This window comes from Scomber scombrus, chromosome 13, assembly GCF_963691925.1.
Source record: "Scomber scombrus chromosome 13, fScoSco1.1, whole genome shotgun sequence".
Lineage (NCBI taxonomy): Eukaryota > Metazoa > Chordata > Actinopteri > Scombriformes > Scombridae > Scomber > Scomber scombrus.
The window spans coordinates 12,237,596-12,259,749 of NC_084982.1; the positions used below are offsets into that span (position 1 = coordinate 12,237,596).

Below are 22,154 nucleotides of genomic sequence, written 5' to 3' on the forward strand. Positions count from 1 at the left end.
AGTCCCAATCAACTACTGCTGCACATCAGGGAATAGTATATGTAATATATAATAGCTATTTTGCATGTTCTTCTTAAAACACCTGCTTATTATTATATCAAGTGCAATTTTCTACTTATTTACTGTACATGTTTAACTGTAAAAAAAAAAATAAAAAAAAGATAATAAAAGACAATAAGAGGATAAAAAAGAAAATAATGGTAAATAAAATAAGTAAATTGTCTAAAATCATTTATAATTAGAAGATGCTGTTAGAAATTACATAATCTGATGAAGTGGGTGAACAACAAGTTTTCATCCAAGACATGTGGTCAGATTTTTAAAAATGCATTTTACAGAGAAGTTGGCCCAATTGTTAAAATATTATAACTAGTGGGGTAATGAGTTCAAAACCCCCTAACCTTGATAAACGTCTATTGTGTAATATTTAACTGCAAAAGGGAAGGAAATTACTTTTATCAATAAGTTCAGGTGGGTTTGTCTCAGTGTACGTCACAACTGTAAGAACTAAAATGGTAGGCCTACATGCCCTTACATGGCTCTTTTCCCAGAATTTAGGTTTCCTGCAGCAATAAATGCAATTATGTTGTTCATGATCATCTGACCTTCAAACTGATTGTTTGGTTTGGTGATTATATGAAAGGATCCTGAAAATAATTTAATAATTTAAACACATGTTTGTAGGTAGGTTATTTCTGTTATGTTTTTAACATTAGCAAAGGGTACCTTTAAAGGAGGAGGAGCACAACTTGGAGCAGCAGTAGCAGTAGATCCATGCAGCAGGATCCATGCAGCAAATGGCGACAGACGAATGAGCTGTGCCTAGAAAGAGGTGGATGGATGGAGACACAGTTTTTGTTCCCGTCCTCCTCCGGGACTTACTGCAGGTCATCAACACGGTGTGTCTTTAGAAGTTACAACCTGCTGGCTGTGATGTATGTAGGCCTAATTATCCTGATCATCAGAGAAACAGCAGGTACGTATAACTGGAGTATGATGATTCATTTCACTACTACGGAAATGACCACGAACTTTGCGAAAGCATCTATTTTTGAGTTCTGTAGCCTATTTGCAGCGATATCCGAAAACTGTAGGCTACGCATACATTTATCGGTGATATTTCTGGATTTTTTTAATTTTATTTTTGTGTGTGTGGTTTTTTTTTGTTTGTTTTTTATCCATACAGTAACTGACTGCGGTCAAGTGAGCCGGCGTTCGTCTTTTCGTGGTCAAGCCAGCCGCACCAGAATTTCAAGTGCGCTCGTGTTCCATAATGCAGGCAGATCACTGATACGGAGCGAGAAAACTTCCGGTTTTCAAAATAAAACGTCTCAGGACCATCCTGACTGTTCACTCACTCAGTATCAAGCATATTTACTGTATCATTTTTGAGAAACTCAGCTTCAAAGTTACTTCTTTTGCATTGAAAAAAGGCCTTATGCTCTATATTTACGCTACTGTAAAATCCCTTTGATCCATAATTTCTGACAAAGGTTCATACACGTGATCTCAGGACCATCCTGACTGTTCACTCACTCAGTATCAAGCATATTTACTGTATCATTTTTGAGAAATTCAGCCTCAAAGTTCCTTTTTTTGCATTGAAAAAGGCACTATGTGCAATATTTATTCTACTGTAAAATCCCTTTGATCCATAATTTCTAACAAAGGTTAATACACTTGACCCCAGGACCATCCTTACTGTTCACTCACTCTGTATCAAGCATATTTACTGTATCGTTTTTGAGAAATTCAGCCTCAAAGTTCCTTTTTTTGCATTGAAAAAGGCACTATGTGCAATATTTACTCTACTGTAAAATCCCTTTGATCCATAATTTCTGACAAAGGTTAATACACTTGAGTAGTAAACGCAGTCTTGAGGTGCAAAATGTCAAAAATTGGTATGAAAGCATCAAGCCTTTTCATAAGAAAATATTAGCATTTTAGTTCGATAGCTTCTAGACCAGTGGTCTCCAAACCTGCTCCTGGAGAGCTACTGCCCTGCATGTTTTAGGTATCTCCTCACTCTAACACACCTGATTCTAATAATCAACTCGTTATCAAGCCCTTTGACGAGCCTCAGCTGCTTGATAACGAGTTAGAGTGAGGAGATACCTAAAACATGCAGGGCAGTAGCTCTCCAGGAGCAGGGTTGGAGACCACTGGTCTAGAAGCTATCGAACTAAAATGCTAATATTTTCTTATGAAAAGGCTTGATGCTTTCACAGGCCTATCACATTGGCAATTTTGCTCGCTCCGTATCAGTGAACTGCCTGCATTTGCCATACATTATGTAATACGAGCGCACTTGAAATTTTGGTGCGGCTGGTTTGACCACGAAAAGACGAACGCCGGCTCACTTGACCGCAGTAAAAAACTGGGGGGGGAAAGTCTAAAAAAAAACTATGTTCAAGCTCTATGAGTCCATTAAATACATGAATTGTAAGACATTTAAGAGTTAAAATAAAATTAATCTCCTTTTAAAGTAGTGAGGGTCTCGTCAGCTTCTTTGTTCTTCACATCTTTGAAGGTGCCACGCAAGTTCAACAATAACCGATGACAGGGCTTGGAAACAAGCACAATATGCTCTATATTTAGCTTAAATATTTCCAACATTTCTTTTATCATGTTAAAGAAATGTTGAAACGTGTTTATGGGTTATGTGTCTACGTTTTATTTAATGTGAGTTTTAACATCTGCCTACCGGCTCATGGGAACAGCATCGAAAATAATAGGATTTTCTTTAGGTATAACAGGTACTATTTTCGATGTAATTCCGTATATCACAGTAACACCATTTTTATTAGCCATTGTGAGTGGGACTTTATCCATGGAAAAAATTATAATCCACTTAATCTTAAAAACAAAAAAAGAACAAATGATAGCTTCAGCACACCTTGTTCTTTACTGCCTCAAGTAATATTTTTTTAAGATAATGTTTTTTATGCTCCAAATATAATCATAAAACATTTGATCAAACTCCTAACATTTTTCAGAATATTTAGTGACAATGAGACAGACTGGTTTAGATATCCCTTCTGTTTATGATAACAAAACCTTACCATACATAGAAATATCTCTTATCCAAAATTCAATTTCATATTTTTTCAATAATACAGAGTACAACAGCATATTAACATTACCTTGCCATGCAATTGAGTACAGGATTATTCCAGGACATGAATTTAAGTAGTGTCCTAAATGAAACCTCTCCCTGAGGTTGAAAAAGGAGCCCATGATCTGGAAGACATCCTGTATAGTTCATGTGCCCAAGAAGGAACATCCCAGCTTTCCCAACGTCTCAACCGGTGGCTCTAACATCACACGTCATGAAAACCCTCAAGAGGCTTCAAGAGAGGAAAACCCCAGGCCCCTGATACTCGACTGCCTGGACCCGCCGCAGTTTGCATATCAGGCTGACATCAGTGTGGAGGAGGCCATCATCTAGGCTGCGTATCAGACATGGGAACCAGGGAACTGTACTGTCACCGTTTCTGTTCACTATATACACCTCTGACTTCTGCTTCAACTCCAGGATGTGCCAGCTGCAGAAGTTCTCAGATGACGCCTCCATTGTTGGCTGCATCACAGATAATACGGAGGAGGAGTACAGAGACCTAGTTGAGAACTTTGTAGGATGGTGCGACAGGAACCACCTACAGCTCCACATCACCTAAAATAAAACATACCTAATCTAACTTCACAAGAAAGAAATAAGAAATAACTACATTCTTATGAAATATGTTATTAGGACTCAGCTTCAGGAGTACTCAAGCTATTTGGTATTGCACTCCCATTAAAGTTGGAGGACTCACAAGAGACTAGAGAGAGAGAACATGTTTGTTTTTGTTTGTGATTGTGATCTGATTGCCTGATAAGATGTTATACCCCTTACAGGTGTCCAGGTGACTGGAGGAAACATAACTGTGGTGCAAGGAGGGACCATCATCTTACCTTGCAAACTCACTGACACAGTAGAGAGCCTGACACAGATTTCCTGGCAGAGGAGGACAAGAGAAAAACCACAAAATAATAACTTTTTTATAATTCCTGCCAAAAATGGCCCACGGTTTGTTGATGGACAAGATAATCGATTTCAATTTGTTGGGAGTGTTTCTGACTTCAATGGATCTCTCCAAATATCCAGGGTCACACTCATGGATGAAGGTGTCTACACGTGCATCTTTACTTTGTTTCCCAGTGGAAATTACAAGGCAGAGATAACTCTGAACCTGCTTGGTATGACAACACGTTGGAATAAAATCATTTGTATTTTGTGTCTGGTGTGTGTGTGTGTGTATGTGTGAGAGACAGAGAGAGAGAGAGAGAGAGAGAGAGAGAGAGAGAGAGAGAGAGAGAGAGAGAGAGAGAGAGAGAGAGAGGAGAGAGAGAGAGAGAGAGAGAGAGAGAGAGAGAGAGAGAGAGAGAGAGAGAGGAGAGAGAGAGAGAGAGAGAGAGAGAGAGAGAGAGAGGAGAGAGAGAGAGAGAGAGAGAGAGAGAGAGAGAGAGAGAGAGAGACTTGTTTTTATCGTCTTTCTTGCATGTTAACTTATCTGTGTACAATAACTCCCCCAGTGCCTCCCGTCACAAGCTTGAAGGATAATTGTCCTGTCTTGGGTAATGTGGAGGCTTCCCTCGTTACCTGCACAGCTGCAGGGTACCGGCCTTCTGCAGAGGTGATGTGGCAAACTGGTACCCTGAAAGAAAAGGTGAGGACTGCAACCAATTCCACCCAGCATGCCAACGGTACGACCACCACAGACAGCTCGCTGTTTGGAGTACCCACCAGAGAAATCAGCCAGCATCAGGTCCAGTGTGTCATCACCAGTGTAGCCCTGCAGAAAGAGGAGACTCTGCCCTTCACCATACAGGTTTACTGTAGGTATACATTTATTTCCCTAAATCAGATACTCATGTAATTCTTTTTTTCTGTTGAATTTTAGGTTATTATCCTCATTTTTTAAGTATCATGAACATTTCCAGGTTAATATTTATGCTGTGAGCACCCAACTTCCCAGTGCTTTAGGGGGCTATTAGTCTAGTCGTCAAACTGAGATAAGCTCAGACAGAAGTTGATCTTACCCTTGAAGAAGCTCCCCAGTCATCTTCTTGCTTTGTTGTGATGGATTTTGTAATTCAATTTTGATAAATTCCTTCTTCCTTTTTTTTTTAAACAAAGATCAAAAAGATTTTCCACAATTGTATATCACAAAATATCAGATAAGTCTTGTGTTAGAACTTGTGTTCTTAGTTTTTTCCGAGTCAATTGTAGAGTTGCCTACATAGAGAAGACAGATTGACGTCTAACACTAACTAGTAATATTATTAATATAATAACTTTTTGGCTATTTAAAATAATTCATTTTGTTGGAATTTAACCAGAAATCAATGGAGAAAAAAACTGGATGATTAAAAAAAAGAGCATGTTTGTGCATTTTTATGTGCGCAACAGCAAACTCCACAAATGCTTTGCCGACTGCAGCCTCACATAATGCACCCTCATAGATGGTTCTAAATGTGTATTGGTAGAAAGTCATTTCATGGCTTATCATAGAAAGTGGATCTGTAGCACTGAACAGACACCGCACCCAATAGTGATGCCATTGTTTACTGAGCACATTGTGGAATACACTCCTACGTCACAGCAGTACAATACACTTGTCTGTTTCTTTTGTGATTTACTTTTAAGTAAACAGCAAACAGCTGTTGATGTACATTCTTTTGGTCACTGGGTTATTTCAGTATAATTGTTGTTTCATGTTTCTATAATCAGGCTGTGAAAGAGGCTTTTCTTCCTTCAGGCAAAGATGACGACATTAGCTAGAAAAAAGACAAAGTCATAACAGAAAGATGCAGAGAAAAATGCTCTCTCAGGTCAAAGCTATGGGCAGTATCAGAAGCTAGCTAGCTCTTTAGTTCTTGCTTGCTGCCTTGTGAACTGACTAAAAACATTTAGTATAATTTTCAGGAGTAGACAGGGCTTTGGTACTGGAATTTGTACCATGTTCACTGGAAATAAAACCAAAACCCATATCATTCCACTGGACCATACCTGAATTTTCTTGGTAACAACAATCTCTTCAATCCACCAAACTGTGAAAGTGCTCTAAGGTGTGAGAAATATATTTTTAAAAGTGCAGTGTGTAAAATGTATTGGCAACTAGTGGAAGTGACTTGGGATGGAATATAATATTCATAAGTATGTTTTAGTTAGTGTATCATCACCTGACGATAGTAAGAATTGTTGTGTTTTCATTACCTTAGAGTGCACCCTATATAGGGAGCGGGTCCCCTTCCTCGGAGGCCACAGAGAGATATAGGTACCCACTTCATGTCAAATTTTGACAGGTCCCAATCAGAAGCTGGCACGTCATAGGCTATATCCCTCTGTTTAGGCGGGGTTTTGAACCAATGAGGTGTTGCCACGTCATCACCAGAAGTCCCGCCTTATTTTTGGTCCAATGAGAGAGGGTGTTGTGATTTTCCCAGGCTTTTGAGCTCCTGCCCGTATGATGTAATGAGTATTGATTGGTTAGTGTTTTGAGCCAATGAGAAGCATGTGAACTCCAGGCGGGGAGTTCCGGTCCTCTGAAGTGATGCCAACGCGGAAGTAACTTAAAACTGCATTCTATCAAAAGGCCACCAGGGGGCGACCGTTTTGGTGTCAAAAGGACTTCCGTCTCTATACAATGGAGAATTCACCAACTTCTCACTTGATTTATAACCTCAGTAAACGTTTTCAAAATATGTTTATGGTCTCAATCGCTAGTTTAAAGCCTTCTTCAATGCAGTATGATGTTCATTTGTGAAATTTTGGCCTCTCTGATTTTATATTTGACGATAAAGCAGGGTATGCATTAGGGCGTGGCTACGTCGTGGTTGACAGGTTGATTGGTTCACAGGTTCAGGAGGGCGCCTCTTGCTCCTCCTGATGCCCATATAAGTAGAATCCGTTTTTAGTTTTTTTACCTGGCATGCACCGGAAATTTTCAAGATGGCGCTGCCCAGATCCGAAACTATTCGCTTCCAAGCAGCAGTCCACAAACCAATGGGTGACGTCACGGATGTTACGTCCATTTTATATACAGTCTATGGTGAACTCTGAGAAACCAATGAGTTTTTTTTAAAATTTAGGTCATAACCACCCCCTTTCCGTGATGGGTTATAAATTATTTTGAGCAAGATACGTTTACTAGTAATGGTTTTAAACAACGGATTAAACTAAAAAAATAAAATAAAATAAAAGAATGGCTCCTAAATTTTTTAAAACATGTTTTAGAAGACATGCTGTTAGACCTGTCAAAGGAGCACTACGACAAGTTTTGGCGACGTCTTCTTGACCGTCCAGAAGGGGTTAGAAGAATTACGGTGGAGGGTATAGGCTATATGAAAATGCAGGGTTTCCGCTAGAAAAAATTGGCACCGGACAATGTGACTGGCAAGTTTTCAATTTACCAGACAAATGTTTGAAATTCCGGTCAAATATTCTGAATTTATTGAGCTTAAAATGATAAATGATATGCAGGCTATATAGGAATGATATCAAGGCATGTCAATTTATAGCGTAATCTTTTTATTGAAAAGTAGGCTATATCAAATAAAATGAGTGCCGTCAATTGACTCACATGCGTAACTCTGGTACAAAAAAAGAAAAAATTAAATTGTGGCCACATTATAGCTATAACGTGCGCACAAAATACTAATTCGTGGTCACAGGATACTAATTCGTGTGCACGTTATACCTATTTCGTGGCCACGAATTAGTATTTCGTGCACAGATTATAGCTATATTGTGGCCACAATTTAATTAAACGTGCACATGAGTTAAAAATGTGCACACAAATTAATAAAATGTGCAAACAAGTTAACAAAACTTTAGCACGAGTTAATTAAATGTGCTCATGTTTTATTAAATTGTGTGAACGAGTTAATAAAACGTGCACTCGATTCCGTCAACATTAAAAATATATTGCATGATCCTTTATGGGCTCCGTACTCTTTTAACATGAACATAAAACAATTGCAAAACAATTACAACTACAATTTGCAATTAAAAAAACACATCTGGACTGGCTCATACCATTTTAATAACACGGCGTGCTGCCAACTTGAAATCAAATAGATGCAATTAGCAACAGAAAGCTCTCAGACCTAGCGTCCATGTTTCTGGTAGAGGTGGTGATTTTGATTGACAGGTGACACCTGGTTGGAGGCGGGGTTTCAGCGGACTCGGTGGGCACTCCCACAGCATTTGGGAGCAGAGAAAAGGTTGATTTTTACACAACTTTGAAGCCTAATTTTATATATTTAGATATATAGATATAGATTTTTTTAATCATTCAAATTTGGCAGGGTGGTTAACAACACACTTTTCTTGGGTATATCAAACTCAGAACACATATTTATTCTTACTTTACACTGACTTTAAGGATATTATTGAGGTATTCAATTGCTAACCATTTGCTTCAGTCTGTATACCTGTGTATGTTTATGATTAGATGTGTCGCTGTGGATTTGATTTAAGGACCAACAGCTGACCAACTGACCATTCACTTCAGTCTGTGTGTGTGTGTGTGTGTGGACACTCCTGTCTTACTACAGCCAAAAGTTACTTCAAAACTTGTTGGAATTGTCCAACACTTTCTCATTGGTTTCTCAGAGTTCACACGCTTCTCATTGGCTCAAACCACTAACCAATCAACACTCATTACGTCATACGGGCGGGAGCTCAAAACATAGACATATATACGTATATTATATTATGCTTGCCTACAGAGTGATTGTTGGGAATGCTCCCACCTACTTAAATGCTCTTGTAAGAGCACATGTTACCCCCCCGGATGCTGTGTTCATCAAATGAGCGTCGCCTGGCTCTGCCGGCCGTACAACCACGGCAATCCAGATTATTCTCTTTTGCAGTTCCACGTTGGTGGAACGAGCTGCCAAAAACCACCAGAGCAGGGGCCTCCTTCTCTGTCTTTAAGAAGCACTTGAAGACCCAGCTCTTCGGAGAGTACCTTCTCTCTTAACTTACAATTACTTAGCACTCTTAACTTACAACTACTTAGCACTACTTAGCAGTATTTATTTATTGTCACACCAATGTCTCTGTTGCAATGTAGCTTGAATGTTATTCTCCCTTGTAAGTCGCTTTGGATAAAGGCGTCTGCTAAATGATTAAATGTAAATATAATGTAAATGTATATATGTCTATGGCTCAAAAGCCTGGGAAAATCACAACACCCTCTCTCATTGGACCAAAAATAAGGCGGGACTTATGGTGATGACGTGGCAACACCTCATTGGTTCAAAACCCCGCCTAAACGGAGGTATGTGCCCACTATGACGTGGCAGCTTCTGATTGGGACCTGTCAAAATTTGACATGAAGTGGGTACCTATATCTCTCTGGCCACCATTATACCCCGCCATGTTTCAACAGTAGTCCACGATGGACAAATCAAACACTGACTCTAAAGAGGGCCTGTTGCGTTTTTTTTTACAATTTTTACAGCCACTGTTGGTCCTCCTATACCAGGCATGTCCAAACTATTCCATAAAGGGCAGTGTGCCTACAGGTTTTTGTTCCAACCAACCAAGAGCACTCATGATTCAACTAAACAACTGTCTGAAGACTGAGATCAGTTGAATAGATAAGTTGGGCTAGGTGTGCTCCTGCTTAGCTGGAATGAAAACCTGCAGCGACATGGCCCTTTGTGGAATAGTTGGGACATGCCTGTCTTACACACTTGGAAGAAGAGGAGGAGGGAAGAGATATTCAGTTACTTGCAATCTGAAACCTCACCATGCAACTAAATCTTTCACACGCCATCTTTAAATTTTTATTTCAGGATCGATAACTGACCAGTAAGAGACTTGAGGTGAAGACCCACCTGCACACATATACTGCGCATGCACACTGTTACAGTTAAGAGGCAGTCAGTCATATTATGATATTTTATATATTATATTATGATTTGCAAACAGCAGAATCAGAACATAAACGTCAGCCAGCAGTTTCAAATAATGACATGACAGTGCAGTGTGAGCAGTGCATTTGTTTAACAATTATATGCATAAATATAGGTTGTGTGACATACCTTTGAAAAATTGGATGTCTAAGGATCCTTTCCACACACGTAAGACATAAGAATGCTCTTCTTGTTACAACATGTGTCTGATATGGTTTTTACACAGTTAAAAATGTAGTTAATGCAGTTGTCTTTATTTTTGAAAAGTTTCATTTTAAAAGTTTAAAGCGGCAGTGCAGAATTTTTACACATTAATGAATGTCTGTTATATTTAAGCCCTTTACTGAACAAGGTTACACAATGATCCCAGGCTGCTGAAGCCTCGTATACTGTAAGCGCCAGATACAATTTTTAAAACATATTTGCACAAATGACTGTGTGGACACACTGTGGATTTTGACCCCAATTATTTACATTACATTGTTCATACATTATGAAGGGTCCTTCTAATGATCAGTGTCAATAGCAAGGAAAACCTCTTTCAGTCACCACCTTCAAAAATTGTCAATCTATCATTTAAACCAAAGTTCCATGCTTATGTTTCATGATGACAACTGAGCCACCTCAATTTAATGATGACTGTGAGATATTATTGAAAGCTCTGAATGTTAATAAATGAAACTTGGAGCTTAGAATATTTTGTCACATAAGGGCAAGAAAAACAATAAGGAAATATGACGAAAAGAAAGGATATGAATGACATATGTAAAAACGGCTTGGTGTGGTTAGGTTGCTAAATGAAGACTAAAAAGAACAATAGAACAACGGCTATTTCAAATCAGGAGAGACAGGTGAATGGAGACACGAATAATATTCATTATACGAATAGAAATGATACTCATAATATCTATGGTGCCTGGACTCCACAAGGACATCCCAGAGCAGTCGCAAGATAGTTCTCCTCATTGGTTGATGACTTCGGATGGGGCTGATAGCCGAAGTAATGGGACTGCTGAATCCGCAGAGACTGGGCGGAAATGGGAAGGTGCAGGGGTGTGTATATTAGCAACCAGATGATAGGCTAACAATGAAAGTGTGTTGTTGTGCTGTTGGATAGTTGTGATCAGCAGATGACAATTCGAACTATAGCCCCTACAACTAGAAAAGAAGTGAACATGTGTGAGATAAGCATAGGGCAGGGCAGTATGAACAACAAACCTGGTATGCAAAAGACAGTCCTCAAGCAACTTCAACAGTTGCATCTGCTGATGTAGAAGGCAGCTGATCCTGTTTGGTAGCTGTTTGGAGCCATAGATTTTTTTTGTACTGCTAGTCTTCAGGGATAACTGGTCTCTCTGTTTCTAGCAGGATTCCTCCAACAACTCACTTAACACACTCATCACTTTCTCTAGACAGCTTCACAATGGCATTTTTATAAAGCTAGACAATGACCACCTTGACTGCAGGTAAAAGAACCAGTGATGCCTGTCTGTGATTGATTAATTTACATTCCTGAGTGGTGATATGGTGTAACATTAACCCTGAGATTATCTGCCAGTGTCAACAGCAGTTTTTCAAATCCAGTTTAAGCAAGCAGATGGCTTGCTGGTATGTTTAAAGGTATTTGTGAATTGTGGACAATGTAATAAATGCAACAAGAAAGTCTTCTGTAATGTCCAACACTGAGCAGGTTGTAGATTAAAAATGAAAAAACCTTGTTCAAGTTCTCTAATGTATTTTGATATCATAAATACAGTCATGGTAATAATACAGCTCTTTCTCTCTTCCTGTTTCTCACAGTCTCACCGAGAGAAGTGACTATCAGCCACAAATCCGATGACTCATTTCAATGTTTATCTGAAGCTAACCCACCTGCCAACTTTACCTGGAGCAGGTAAAAAAAACTGGTTTCAATGTAAATAATATATGACCAAAGTTTGAATAACGCTTAAAGAGTCTTGCTGATAGTGAAAAGAATTTGAATGCTGTTATCTGAGTTTGAGTTCTGAAACTGGATGGACAAATAGAGGAGAAAGAAAAAAAAAGCTTCTTTTTTTTAATCACATAGAGAATTTTCATTTTAATTTTCAATTTAATAACTGGTGATGGTAAATTGGTGATCTGTCAGTTAGGCCTCATGTACTCTACCAATAAAGATGCTGTCAATCCTGCCTTTCACCAGGTGTTTTTGACTTGAGTGCAAATGTAATTAATAGAAACAATGTGCATAAAACTAATGTTTGTGTTTTATCATTATTGTTGAAAATGTACACATCTGATAATCCTGTGAGCTTTGTGTATATTTATGCTGGTTTTTGAAGGCATAACAACCTGACTGACAAGTGACATGTTTTTGAATACTTTAGGTGGAAAATGTATAGCAGTGCGATGTCAAGAGAAATATTAGAGATAAGATAAAATAGATTTTATTTGTCATTCAGATTATACACTATACAGTGCACTTCCAAACAAGATTTTGTAACAATGGCTCAAAATAGTACAGAATATTTTTAAAGTGCTGATATTAAAAATAATAAAACAGGAGAAATTTAAAAAACTGAACAAAACAAAAACAAAAACTATGTATATATATTAAAAAAGATACATTATACACACAAACACAGGCACACACACACACATATATATATATATATATATATATATATATATATATATATATATATATATACATATGTATTTATTTGCATGAGTATAATTGCACAGCAGTAGTCTGTAAATGTGTATAGTCAATGGAGCCGTCCATTGTGTGTGTGTGTTTTAGGAGGGGGGATTACTAGGCATTCAACAATCTGATGGCTAGGGGTAAGAAGCTGTTGCAGAATCTGGCTGTTCTGCTTCGAATGCTGCAAAACCTCTGTCCAGAGGCCAGCAGGGAGAACAGTCCATGGTGGGGGTGGGAGGGGTCTCTGATGATGTTGTGAGCTCTGGTCAGACAGCGTTTTTGTGCAATGTCCTGGATGGGAGGAAGTGAAGTCCAAATGATCTTATCTGCTGTCCTCACCACTCTCTGATGGGACTTACAGTCTGAAGGAACTGCAGGCTCCAGAAAAAACAGATGCAGCTGGTCAGCATGCTCTCTATAGTGCCTCTGTAGAAAGTGGGCAGGATGGGAGGAGGGAGGTGTGCTCTCTTCTCATCTGGCGTAAAAAAGTGCAGGCGCTGCTGAGCTCTCTTTACAACAGCTTCAGTGTGAAGAAACCAGGACATAGTGTTTGTTATCTGCACCCCCAGGAACTGGGTGCTGTTGACCACCTCCACTGCCCTGTTGTTGATGAGGAGTGGTGTGTGACTGTGCCTGCTCCTCCTTAAGTCAACAATGATCTCCTTCGTTTTTTCGACATCTAGGGCCTGGTTGTTTGTATTACACCAGTCCACCAGTTGTTTCACTTCCTATCTGTAGGCCAGGTCATTGTCATCCCGAATTAGGCCCACTACTGTTGTGTCATCTGCGTATTTCACAATGTGATTAGTAGTGGACCTAGTGGGGTAATAATCATTGAGACATGGTATTGCGGATTTTTTTGGCTCTGGTATGATGGCAGCAGTCTTGAAACATGATGGTACAACAGTCTGGTTCAATGAAATGTTGAAGATGCCTGTGATAACCCAAGCCAGCTGGTCAGCATATTCCTTGAGCAACCGTCCTGATATGTTATCAGGGCCTGCTGCTTTCCATATGTTCACTCTACTTATGGCGCTTTTCCACTACACAGTTCCAGCACGACACGCCTCGGTTCTTTTTGCGTTTCCACTAGGGAAAGTACCTGGTACCTGGTACTTTTTTAGTACCTGCTCTGGTGAGGTTCCAAGCGAGCCAAGCCGGTACTAAAATGTGACATTGACACACTGCTGGCAGCTGATTGGTCAGAAGAGTTGTCGCTGGAAGAGTCATGAGCCGTCCGGCATTTTTAAATACCAGCAGCAGCGTTACAACCATAGTTACAGCTATACGGCTCAATTTTCTTGCTTTGTGTGTGACAAAAAGCCTCATACAGCAGCAAGTACACCACTGCCTCAATGTCCTCCATTGTTTATGTGTTTTGTGTCGCGTATAAAAAGAAGGCACGGCAGTTTCGCAGAGCCGTGCTATGACGACCCCGCCCACGTTGAGTAGGTACTTTTTTGTAATGGAAAAGGTCTGTCCTGGAACCGTACCGCGTTGAGGCGAGCCTAGTCGTGCTGGAAATGTGTAGTGGAAAAGCGCCATTAGGGTCCTCAAACTAAGTAAAATATCAGTTTGCATTGTTCACACAGGGTGGGGGAGCAGCTTTATAGTCTGTAATGGCTTGGATACCCTGCGACATGTATCTGATATTCATAGGGTCACAGAAGAAATTCTGTATTTTTTGACTATGGGCATGCTTTGCTACTCTTATGGCATGGTTGAGGTTGGCTCTTGCTGTTCTGAGCGCCACCATGTCTCCAGTTTCAAAGGTGTCATTCCGTGCATTGCAAATGACCCTTAGTCTTCCAGGGTTTCTCGTTGGCCCGTATGGTGATGGTCTTGATGACACAGACATCTTCCATGCACTTATGAATATAAGCAGTCACAGACTCAGCATACTCCTCCACACTCGTGTGTTGATCATCAGTTGCAGCTGCCCTGAACATGTCCCAATCAGTGCACTCAAAGCATTACAGGACTAATGCTTCCATAGCTCCTGCAGGCCTCACCCTCACCTTCTTCACAGTGGGTTTTTCTCTGATTAGCAAGGGCTTGTATACAGGATTAACATCACAGCAAGATTGTCAGAAGAGCCGAGGTGGGGGCGTGGTGCTGCCTAAAATGCCTTCTGGTGTTCGTATAGGCTAGCTTGATCCAGTGTGTTCTCTCCCCTAGTTACAAAATCCACATACTGATGGAAATGAGGGAGAGCTGTTTTCATGTTGGCCTGATTTAAGTCCCCCGCCACAATGAAGACACCCTCTGGATGAGTATTTTGCAAGTCACTGATGGAACAGTAGAGAACATTCAGGGCTTTCTTTACATTTGCACTGGGGGAATGTACACTGCTGACATGGTAATAATAACAACAGTGAATTCCCTGGGCAGATAGAAGGGCCTACATTTTACAGTCAAAAACTCTATGTCTGAAGAGCAGTGACTTGACACCACTTCAGCATTATTGCACCAGCTGTAAATGCACACACCGCGACCCCTGGATTTACCAGTGAGAGCGTAGCTCCTGTCCAAGTTAAAAAAGTTGTTAGCCCCTCCATGCCAATGGCATCATCTGGAACAGATGAGTTTAACTATGTCTCTGTCAGAATTATGGTGCAACAGTCTCTCATCTCCCGTTTGGTTGTTAAATCCAGCCTCAGGTAGTCAAGTTTATTTTCAAGGAGCGGACGTTAGCAGGCAGGAAGCGGTTTTCTGCATGGGTTAGTCTTTAGCTTGTTTAACCCCCCTCGAGAGCCCCTCTACTGCTTTCTGTCGCAGCTCCTCCGTCTCCTGCTGATAGAAGACTCGTTTGCTGCGTTGGATGCTAGGTGCAGCAGTCCAAGGCTATGTAAACAGTTCATAGTAGTCGCACCCATGGCTCCCAAACTGCTGGATCCCCTTAACTGCAGCATGGACTGAGGGTCATATACAAGTTTAGCGTTACTACGCTGCAAATTAACTATGAAATTTTGCGGCCTAAGTTGATCATTATAGTCATTAAATGTCTGTTACAATCGAGAGCCGGTGCAGCTGCACCTGAGCGTGGCACTAACCAAAATGGTCCATTTATTGAAGTAATTGTTGTTATTGGTGTTTGTGCAATAATGAGGGCAATAGTGGCAATAGTTAATACACAATGTAATACACTATATAATAGTTAAAGCTATTAGATTAAATAGCTAGTCTTATTGTAGAGCATGGTAGTATAGATTTAGTAATATACACATCATACACATTTCTATCTTAAGCTAGAAATAAACAACAGAATAACTATTGTTTGCTAAATAAAGAAGTTAAAATAAAATAAGACTTAAGATTTTTTTTCACATTGCTAATTTCAATAGGGTCTGAGTTGGAAATCCGCAAGAACACAAGTAGAAGTAAGTAAGTAAGAACCAACAATTGAAATCCAATCGACATTAGGGACAGCTCTTTACAGTTTTGTCAATATGGTATAAAATGTTTCTGCCTCATGGCTGTAAGTCTTAAATTGACTTATGTCTGTGAGCTTTGTTCCTCTTTGTTTCAGAGCTGATGGGTTGTGGCCTAAATCTGCTGTTGCAGAGGGTGCAACGCTACACTTCTCTAGTATGACCTCTGACCTGAATGGCGAGTACCAATGTGAAGCATCAAATCAATACGGAAGAAAATACAGCTACCTTTATTTGCATGTGCCTTCAGGTAAGATCAGGTTTAATTTGGCAATTTGTTTTTTTTCTGTTTGTATTTATCTTTGCATTTGATCTTGTTCTGTGTTTTTGAATTTGAGTCTGTTTGTTTGATGAAAAGCTTGTACATCAGGTAGAAACTCAGAGTAGTGTAGATGGTTCTTGCCTCTGACTTGGACACCTCCCTTTGAACGTATTTCAACTATGTTAAGCTGAGAGGCCAAACTAGGACACACACAGAACACATTGGACATTATACGTTCCAGCTGGCCTCGGAATGCTGTGTTATTCAGTTGTCACAAGTGGGAGAACATTTGTGACAGTATTTCTACACACACTCCAACCAGTGCACTACAAGAAAAATATAATAAGAATTGAAATACAATAAATAGACGTAAATGACAACAACACATAATGTAAAGTGAAGAAAGAACACATTGCTTTCATTAGTAAAGAATGTAAATTAGTAAATGCAAAATTAGGTTGTTGTGTTTTTCCAGTAGCAAGAGATTATAATTATTAAAGGAATGATTTGACATTTTATGAAATATGCTTATTCTTGCCAAAAGTGGGAGATGACGAGATGAGAAGATACCATTTTCTTGTTTGCATGCCAAATTTGAAGCAGGGCGATTTTAACTACACCGTTCCAATAAATATCATACAGATGTCTTTTTATGATTTATTTCCGCCTTTCCTTCATCAGACACCTTGAAAACTACAAAAAATAAAACATATTTAAAACAATGAGTCAAAATATACATCTGTCAGTCATTTTTTAAAGTCTCTTTGAGCAAGTGTCCATTATTAGACAGGTCCAAACAATTAAGTCTCTCATGCTAATATCTGTTAATAGACAGGTCCCAGTAGGTGAGCAAAGCAACAGAAAATATATCAAAAGTACATACAAAAAGCATTTCAACAAATATTATGCATAAATATGACACAATTAAAGGTACAAAAAACAAATTACTCTGTGCGTCTCGGGAACCGTGCAGGATATTGTTAATTTCTCAGCAGGCATGTTGTCTCTCTCTATGCTGCCGTATTGCTTCTGACCCATAATGCAACAGGTGTGCCCTTCACTAAACTAAAGGTCATTTGGCCTGTGACACTCAACATCAAAATAACACTTGCAATCAAGATTTTTTTAACCAAAAATTATTTTTTAAGGCAATGTATTGAAGTCAAATTTTAAATTAAAGTTACCCTTTTAAACACCTTATTTATTACATTTTAACACAATTTTAATGACGGAGTTGACTGGAGTTTTATTGTTACCATGAGGTTGCCTGGCAACCAGTGAAAACTGTCTTTAGTGTGGAGTTAACCTTTACAGCATTCTGGGCTACGTATTATTGATACCTGTTTGACATAAGCTGGATTGTACGTGTTATACATACAAGAATGAAATGTAGTCCACTCTAGTGCAACATATTTATTTCTCTTAGGAAATATGGAGATATAGTTTTGTCAGAAGTGCTCTCTGTCCTGTGCACATTTGACTCACTCATCGCGTAATGACAATTTCTTCTGCTTTGTGTGTGCTAATATTTCCCTGTCTTTCCAAACACCGAGTGCCAAACACAGAATAGTGTAAAAGTCTTTCCATATCATGAAATTCAGTTTAACGGCACTATAAACTACAAAAGGTAAGACTGGAGAGATGTTGTGTTCAACCGTATAAGATTTAGGAAGATGCACCTAATAAACAGACATATATACAGTACATTATAGCTGTATTAGAGTATTCTTCTTTCCTCTGTCCTGTCTCCCTACAGGACACTGCAGTGCTTGTTGGACCCTATTCAGCATTTTGCTTTTCCTGATTGTCTTTGGAGCTGCTGCAGTGTGGTACCGACGTACCAAGGTACCAAGTACAGCACAAAGCATGGATATACTGTATATAGTACTTTTTCATATACATGTAGCCTATATATGTAGTTCTTTTGTTGTATATTAATTGGTGGTTCATAATCCAGTACAGGGGGAGCGAGACAGTCTCAGCAGGACCAATTGAAGAGATACGAGAGCTAGCAGAAACAACATGTAGGCCTGTATTTCATTTGTTATAATGCTTTATGGCTATTTTAAATATTCATCAAAGTAAAATCTGTGCCTCTAAAATTCTTAAAAGCTTTAACTATTTTTTCATTTATGATTCAATGTAAAGTACAACAAATATCTCTGATACAGTTATTAGAGGTACATTTGTGATATGTTTTAGTGTTTGTTTACAGTATTACATGTGTTTTTGTCAATTTTGTCTTTTTTACATTTTTACATTGAGCTTGAAAAATATTTTCTTCATTGTACTCATTTGAAATTGAATAGTACCAAAGTGTGTTGCATTGTCTCCTTTAGAGATCTCCTTGACAACCGCAGAGGCAACAAGACGGACAACGGCGGGACTGCAGATAGTTAACTGGTCAACACTTCCTGTCAGTAGGGGGCAGGAAAAAAAAACGTTAGATTAATTAGCTGCGCAGTACTTGGTAGCCTTGTCCGCCTAAATGAATTATAAATAAACATAATAAACTAGTAGGCTATTTGCAGTATATTAAATTGTTTTTTACCTAATTATTTTGCACCCTCTGACAGCGTTGCATCACGTGCACCTGCGCAATATCATAGCCTATGATTTGGGGGGGGTGCGCGATCGGTGTAATAAGCGGCAACACAGAGGACGCTTTGCTCTCTCACGCGCTGCATTTATAGTCACACAAACACACACACACACGCACGCACGCTGTCACTCTCTGGTGCGCCCTCTTGCTCGTTCACTCCAGATTCCGGGAGAATACGCCTCATTTGCGGGCGTCCGTTATATATTTTTGTAAAATGCTGCCACACTGCCGATGTCTTTGACATGGTAGAGGAGGACTGACTGTAAATTAAATGCTCACAATTAAATAAAGGCAAAGGCTATTTGCCCCGTCTTGGTGCAAATATCAATGAATGCTATTTGCACCCCAGTACAATTAGAAGTGAATGCTATTTGTACCCTGGTATCAAAGTGTTTTATTTGCCCCGTCTTGGTGCAAATATCAATGTATGCTATTTGCACCCCAGTACAATTAGAAGTGGATGCTATTTGTACCCTGGTATCAAAGTGTTTTATTTGCCCCGTCTTGGTGCAAATATCAATGTATGCTATTTGCACCCCAGTACAATTAGGAGTGCATGCTGCGGGACTGAGTGTCGGAGGGGAGCGTTTGGAGATGTGGAAGACTCCCGTATCCCACCGGGACAGCAGGATAAATATACGTCGCTGTTCTCTTCTGTATATCATATAATAATTTCGGTCCGGTGAGATCTATCACTTCCCGGCGTGAAAAAATGTCAGGTGTGGCGTGTGAGCGTGAGAGCAGCTTGAAATGCGTGTCTCACGGCCAATGCCTGAGACTTAAGAGGTCTGAAATGTATTTGGTATCCATGGCAGCCATAGACTTATCTGTCAAGATCTGATTTCCATCATATAACAACCTGAAGGTTGTAAATTCAGATATTTTCGGGTTGTATGCATTTACTTAACAAAGTTATGAAAATGTAGCAGATTTTTTCCGTTGAAAACATTATCAATAGGCTAAATAACTGCTGCTGCAAAGACTCGAACCCGAGTCTCCTGCACTAATTACGGACACGCTGCCCATTACACCACCCCTTTGGTTCTATGTTGTGACGTGACAGCTCAATATCTTTGCTTACTACGGAAGATAGATATTGGCGACTAATTATTTCTAATTAACAAACTGACGCTTGTATGCATTCACTGAGGAAAGATTATGAAAATATAATACAACTTTCCCGCCAGAAATGTCTTTAGAACAAACATTAGATATGAAACCTTTCTAAATTCGCCCTTTTCTGCTGGCGTGGAAGATGAATGTCCGCCATGTTTTCACGTTGTTATATGTCTAGGGTGCAAATAGCTCAGCTGTGTGGCCGAGGCTATTTGTACCAGGGGTGCAAATAGACACTCTGTTAAATAAATATTCAGCAAACCACCAGACCAAGGCCTTCTAGTACTTTCTTCAATCTGTCTCCAGTGGGTTGGGCAAATCCAAGGGGGGTGTTCTGAAGACAGACTGTTAACTGTGAAACAGGGGTGCTCTGAAAACACCCCCATTAGCAATTAGTGCTTTCCACCTGATGAAATTAACACGGCAAAAAATCGACCAATCAGAATTTTGGTCGAGCCAGAACTTATCGACCAATAAATCGACCAGTCGACTGGGAGATTACAGCCCTACCTGTCAGTAACATTTATTGATAAACTGACAGACCTACAGCAGACCTGTTTATCTGTTCACCCCCATTCTGTGTAGAGTAACTTGTGAGTGTGGGTACAGGCCTATTCATTAATTTTAAAATGTTGGTTTGCTGTATGCTGTGTTTCTTCATTTATTTGTTTTACAACTAGCTGCTGCATTTCCCACAGTGTATTAGAATGGACCAGATCTTGTTTTAGTGTTTATTTGAGTTGATTTATGTATGTGATTTATCACTTATCAGCTGTAGTTTCTTGTTTTGATTGTTGCTTTTTATAAGACCAACGTCAGGAAAACCCAGTGTGGAACAGAGTTTATCTTTTTGACGTCAGTGTGATAACACATGTGCTGCTTTGAAGTCTATAATTAGGAGTTTTTCACTGAAGAAATCAACCAAAACAGCATTACATGATATATCCTTGTTCATTTAAGGTCAAAATGACATTGCACACTCCAAAAAGAATATACTATAATGTAAATGTGCAGCAGTTTATAATGTAAACTGCTGCACTGTTTCCATCTGCTGACTGATCTGAGAAAGACTTGTACTTTATTTTATTGTATTTATTTTGACTTTCTCTTCAGTCAATGCCAACATGGGAGGACTGTAAACAACCTTGCTCAAGCAGAGTTTACATCATACTCTTCTGCTACACTAGTACTCATAGGCAATAGTGACTTACATCTACACAAATATCTCTATCAGTCTGAACAGTCGATACACATTTGATTCTTTAATATTATGTTTATTAATTATGTTTTTTTAATATTTACATTTTTAAATATATATATTTTTTATTTTAATTTACCGTTTTGGTGGCTTCTTTTTCTTTTTCTAACTTTTTTTCTTTTAAACTTTTCCACTGTGTGTTTTAATCATCTCTCTTGTTGATATTATTAACTGTCTCGCCTGTATTCTAAATAAAGCCAGTGCACTTGAGTGTTTCTACATTTAATGTGTGTATGCTGCCACGTTCCAAAAAGCAGTAGAGGAACAGACTACACCCTCATGATTAGAGACCATGTGGGAGCGTAATGACTGTCATGAGACTAGTCATATGAAAACAAAATAACCTCTCATTAAGTCACTGGAACAAAATACTTCACTTGGAAGCTCTTTACAGGTACTTCTGTGAAACCAGAAAGCTTAGGAGCAGATTTTCACTGAAGTATCTAAAGAAAAGTGGGTCTTTATGTTATATCCAAATTACCACACTTTAAAGTACAGATTTTTTCAAGTCATTTTTAATACAATACTCACATACTGTAATGTCATTATTGTCTTTTAGAATATATTTCAGTCATCTTTGTTGTTTTTATATTATTTTAAGAGATAGCTTTTATTGTGAAACAGCCACTGTTATTTTGAAATCCAGTTGCACTGTTCTGGTGTAAGCGAGAAGGTAGAAATGAGCAGGAAAAGATGCGCATGTGCCCCTGCTAAGAAACATGTGAAATATCGTTCAATTTAAGTGGTTGTCAAATGTTTAAGGACTTTCCATGGGAAACCGGTAACGCCATTCTTTACAGCACAGTTCCCTCGTAGCACAGGCAAACACAAGG

At 39.2% G+C, this 22,154-nt stretch overlaps 1 protein-coding gene across 3 annotated transcripts; it reads left to right on the forward strand.

Annotated features, from left to right (window-relative positions):
* The first annotated feature begins 807 nt into the window (after positions 1-807).
* si:ch211-214p13.3 (nectin-3-like protein) lies at positions 808-21,459 on the forward strand. 3 transcript variants are annotated; one of them, XM_062432114.1, is made up of 8 exons: positions 808-976; positions 3,898-4,239; positions 4,576-4,878; positions 11,770-11,863; positions 16,182-16,333; positions 18,102-18,190; positions 18,303-18,369; positions 18,685-21,459. In XM_062432114.1, coding segments are annotated over exons 1-8 (1,185 nt in total). In that variant the 5' UTR covers positions 808-840; the 3' UTR covers positions 18,687-21,459. The 3 variants fall into 3 exon arrangements, with proteins under 3 accessions (XP_062288098.1, XP_062288095.1, XP_062288096.1); XM_062432111.1 differs by lacking the exon at positions 18,685-21,459 and having other exon boundaries at positions 18,303-18,493; XM_062432112.1 differs by lacking the exon at positions 18,685-21,459 and having other exon boundaries at positions 18,102-18,360.
* The last annotated feature ends 695 nt before the right edge of the window (positions 21,460-22,154 follow it).

Coding starts and splice junctions, on each gene's coding strand:
- si:ch211-214p13.3 (XM_062432111.1), top strand. CDS start 841: ATGGAGACACAGTTTTTGTTCCCGTCCTCCTCCGGGACTTACTGCAGG. Junction 977..3,897: donor GATCATCAGAGAAACAGCAG/GTACGTATAACT, acceptor TACCCCTTACAG/GTGTCCAGGTGACTGGAGGA. Junction 16,334..18,101: donor TTATTTGCATGTGCCTTCAG/GTAAGATCAGGT, acceptor GTCTCCCTACAG/GACACTGCAGTGCTTGTTGG.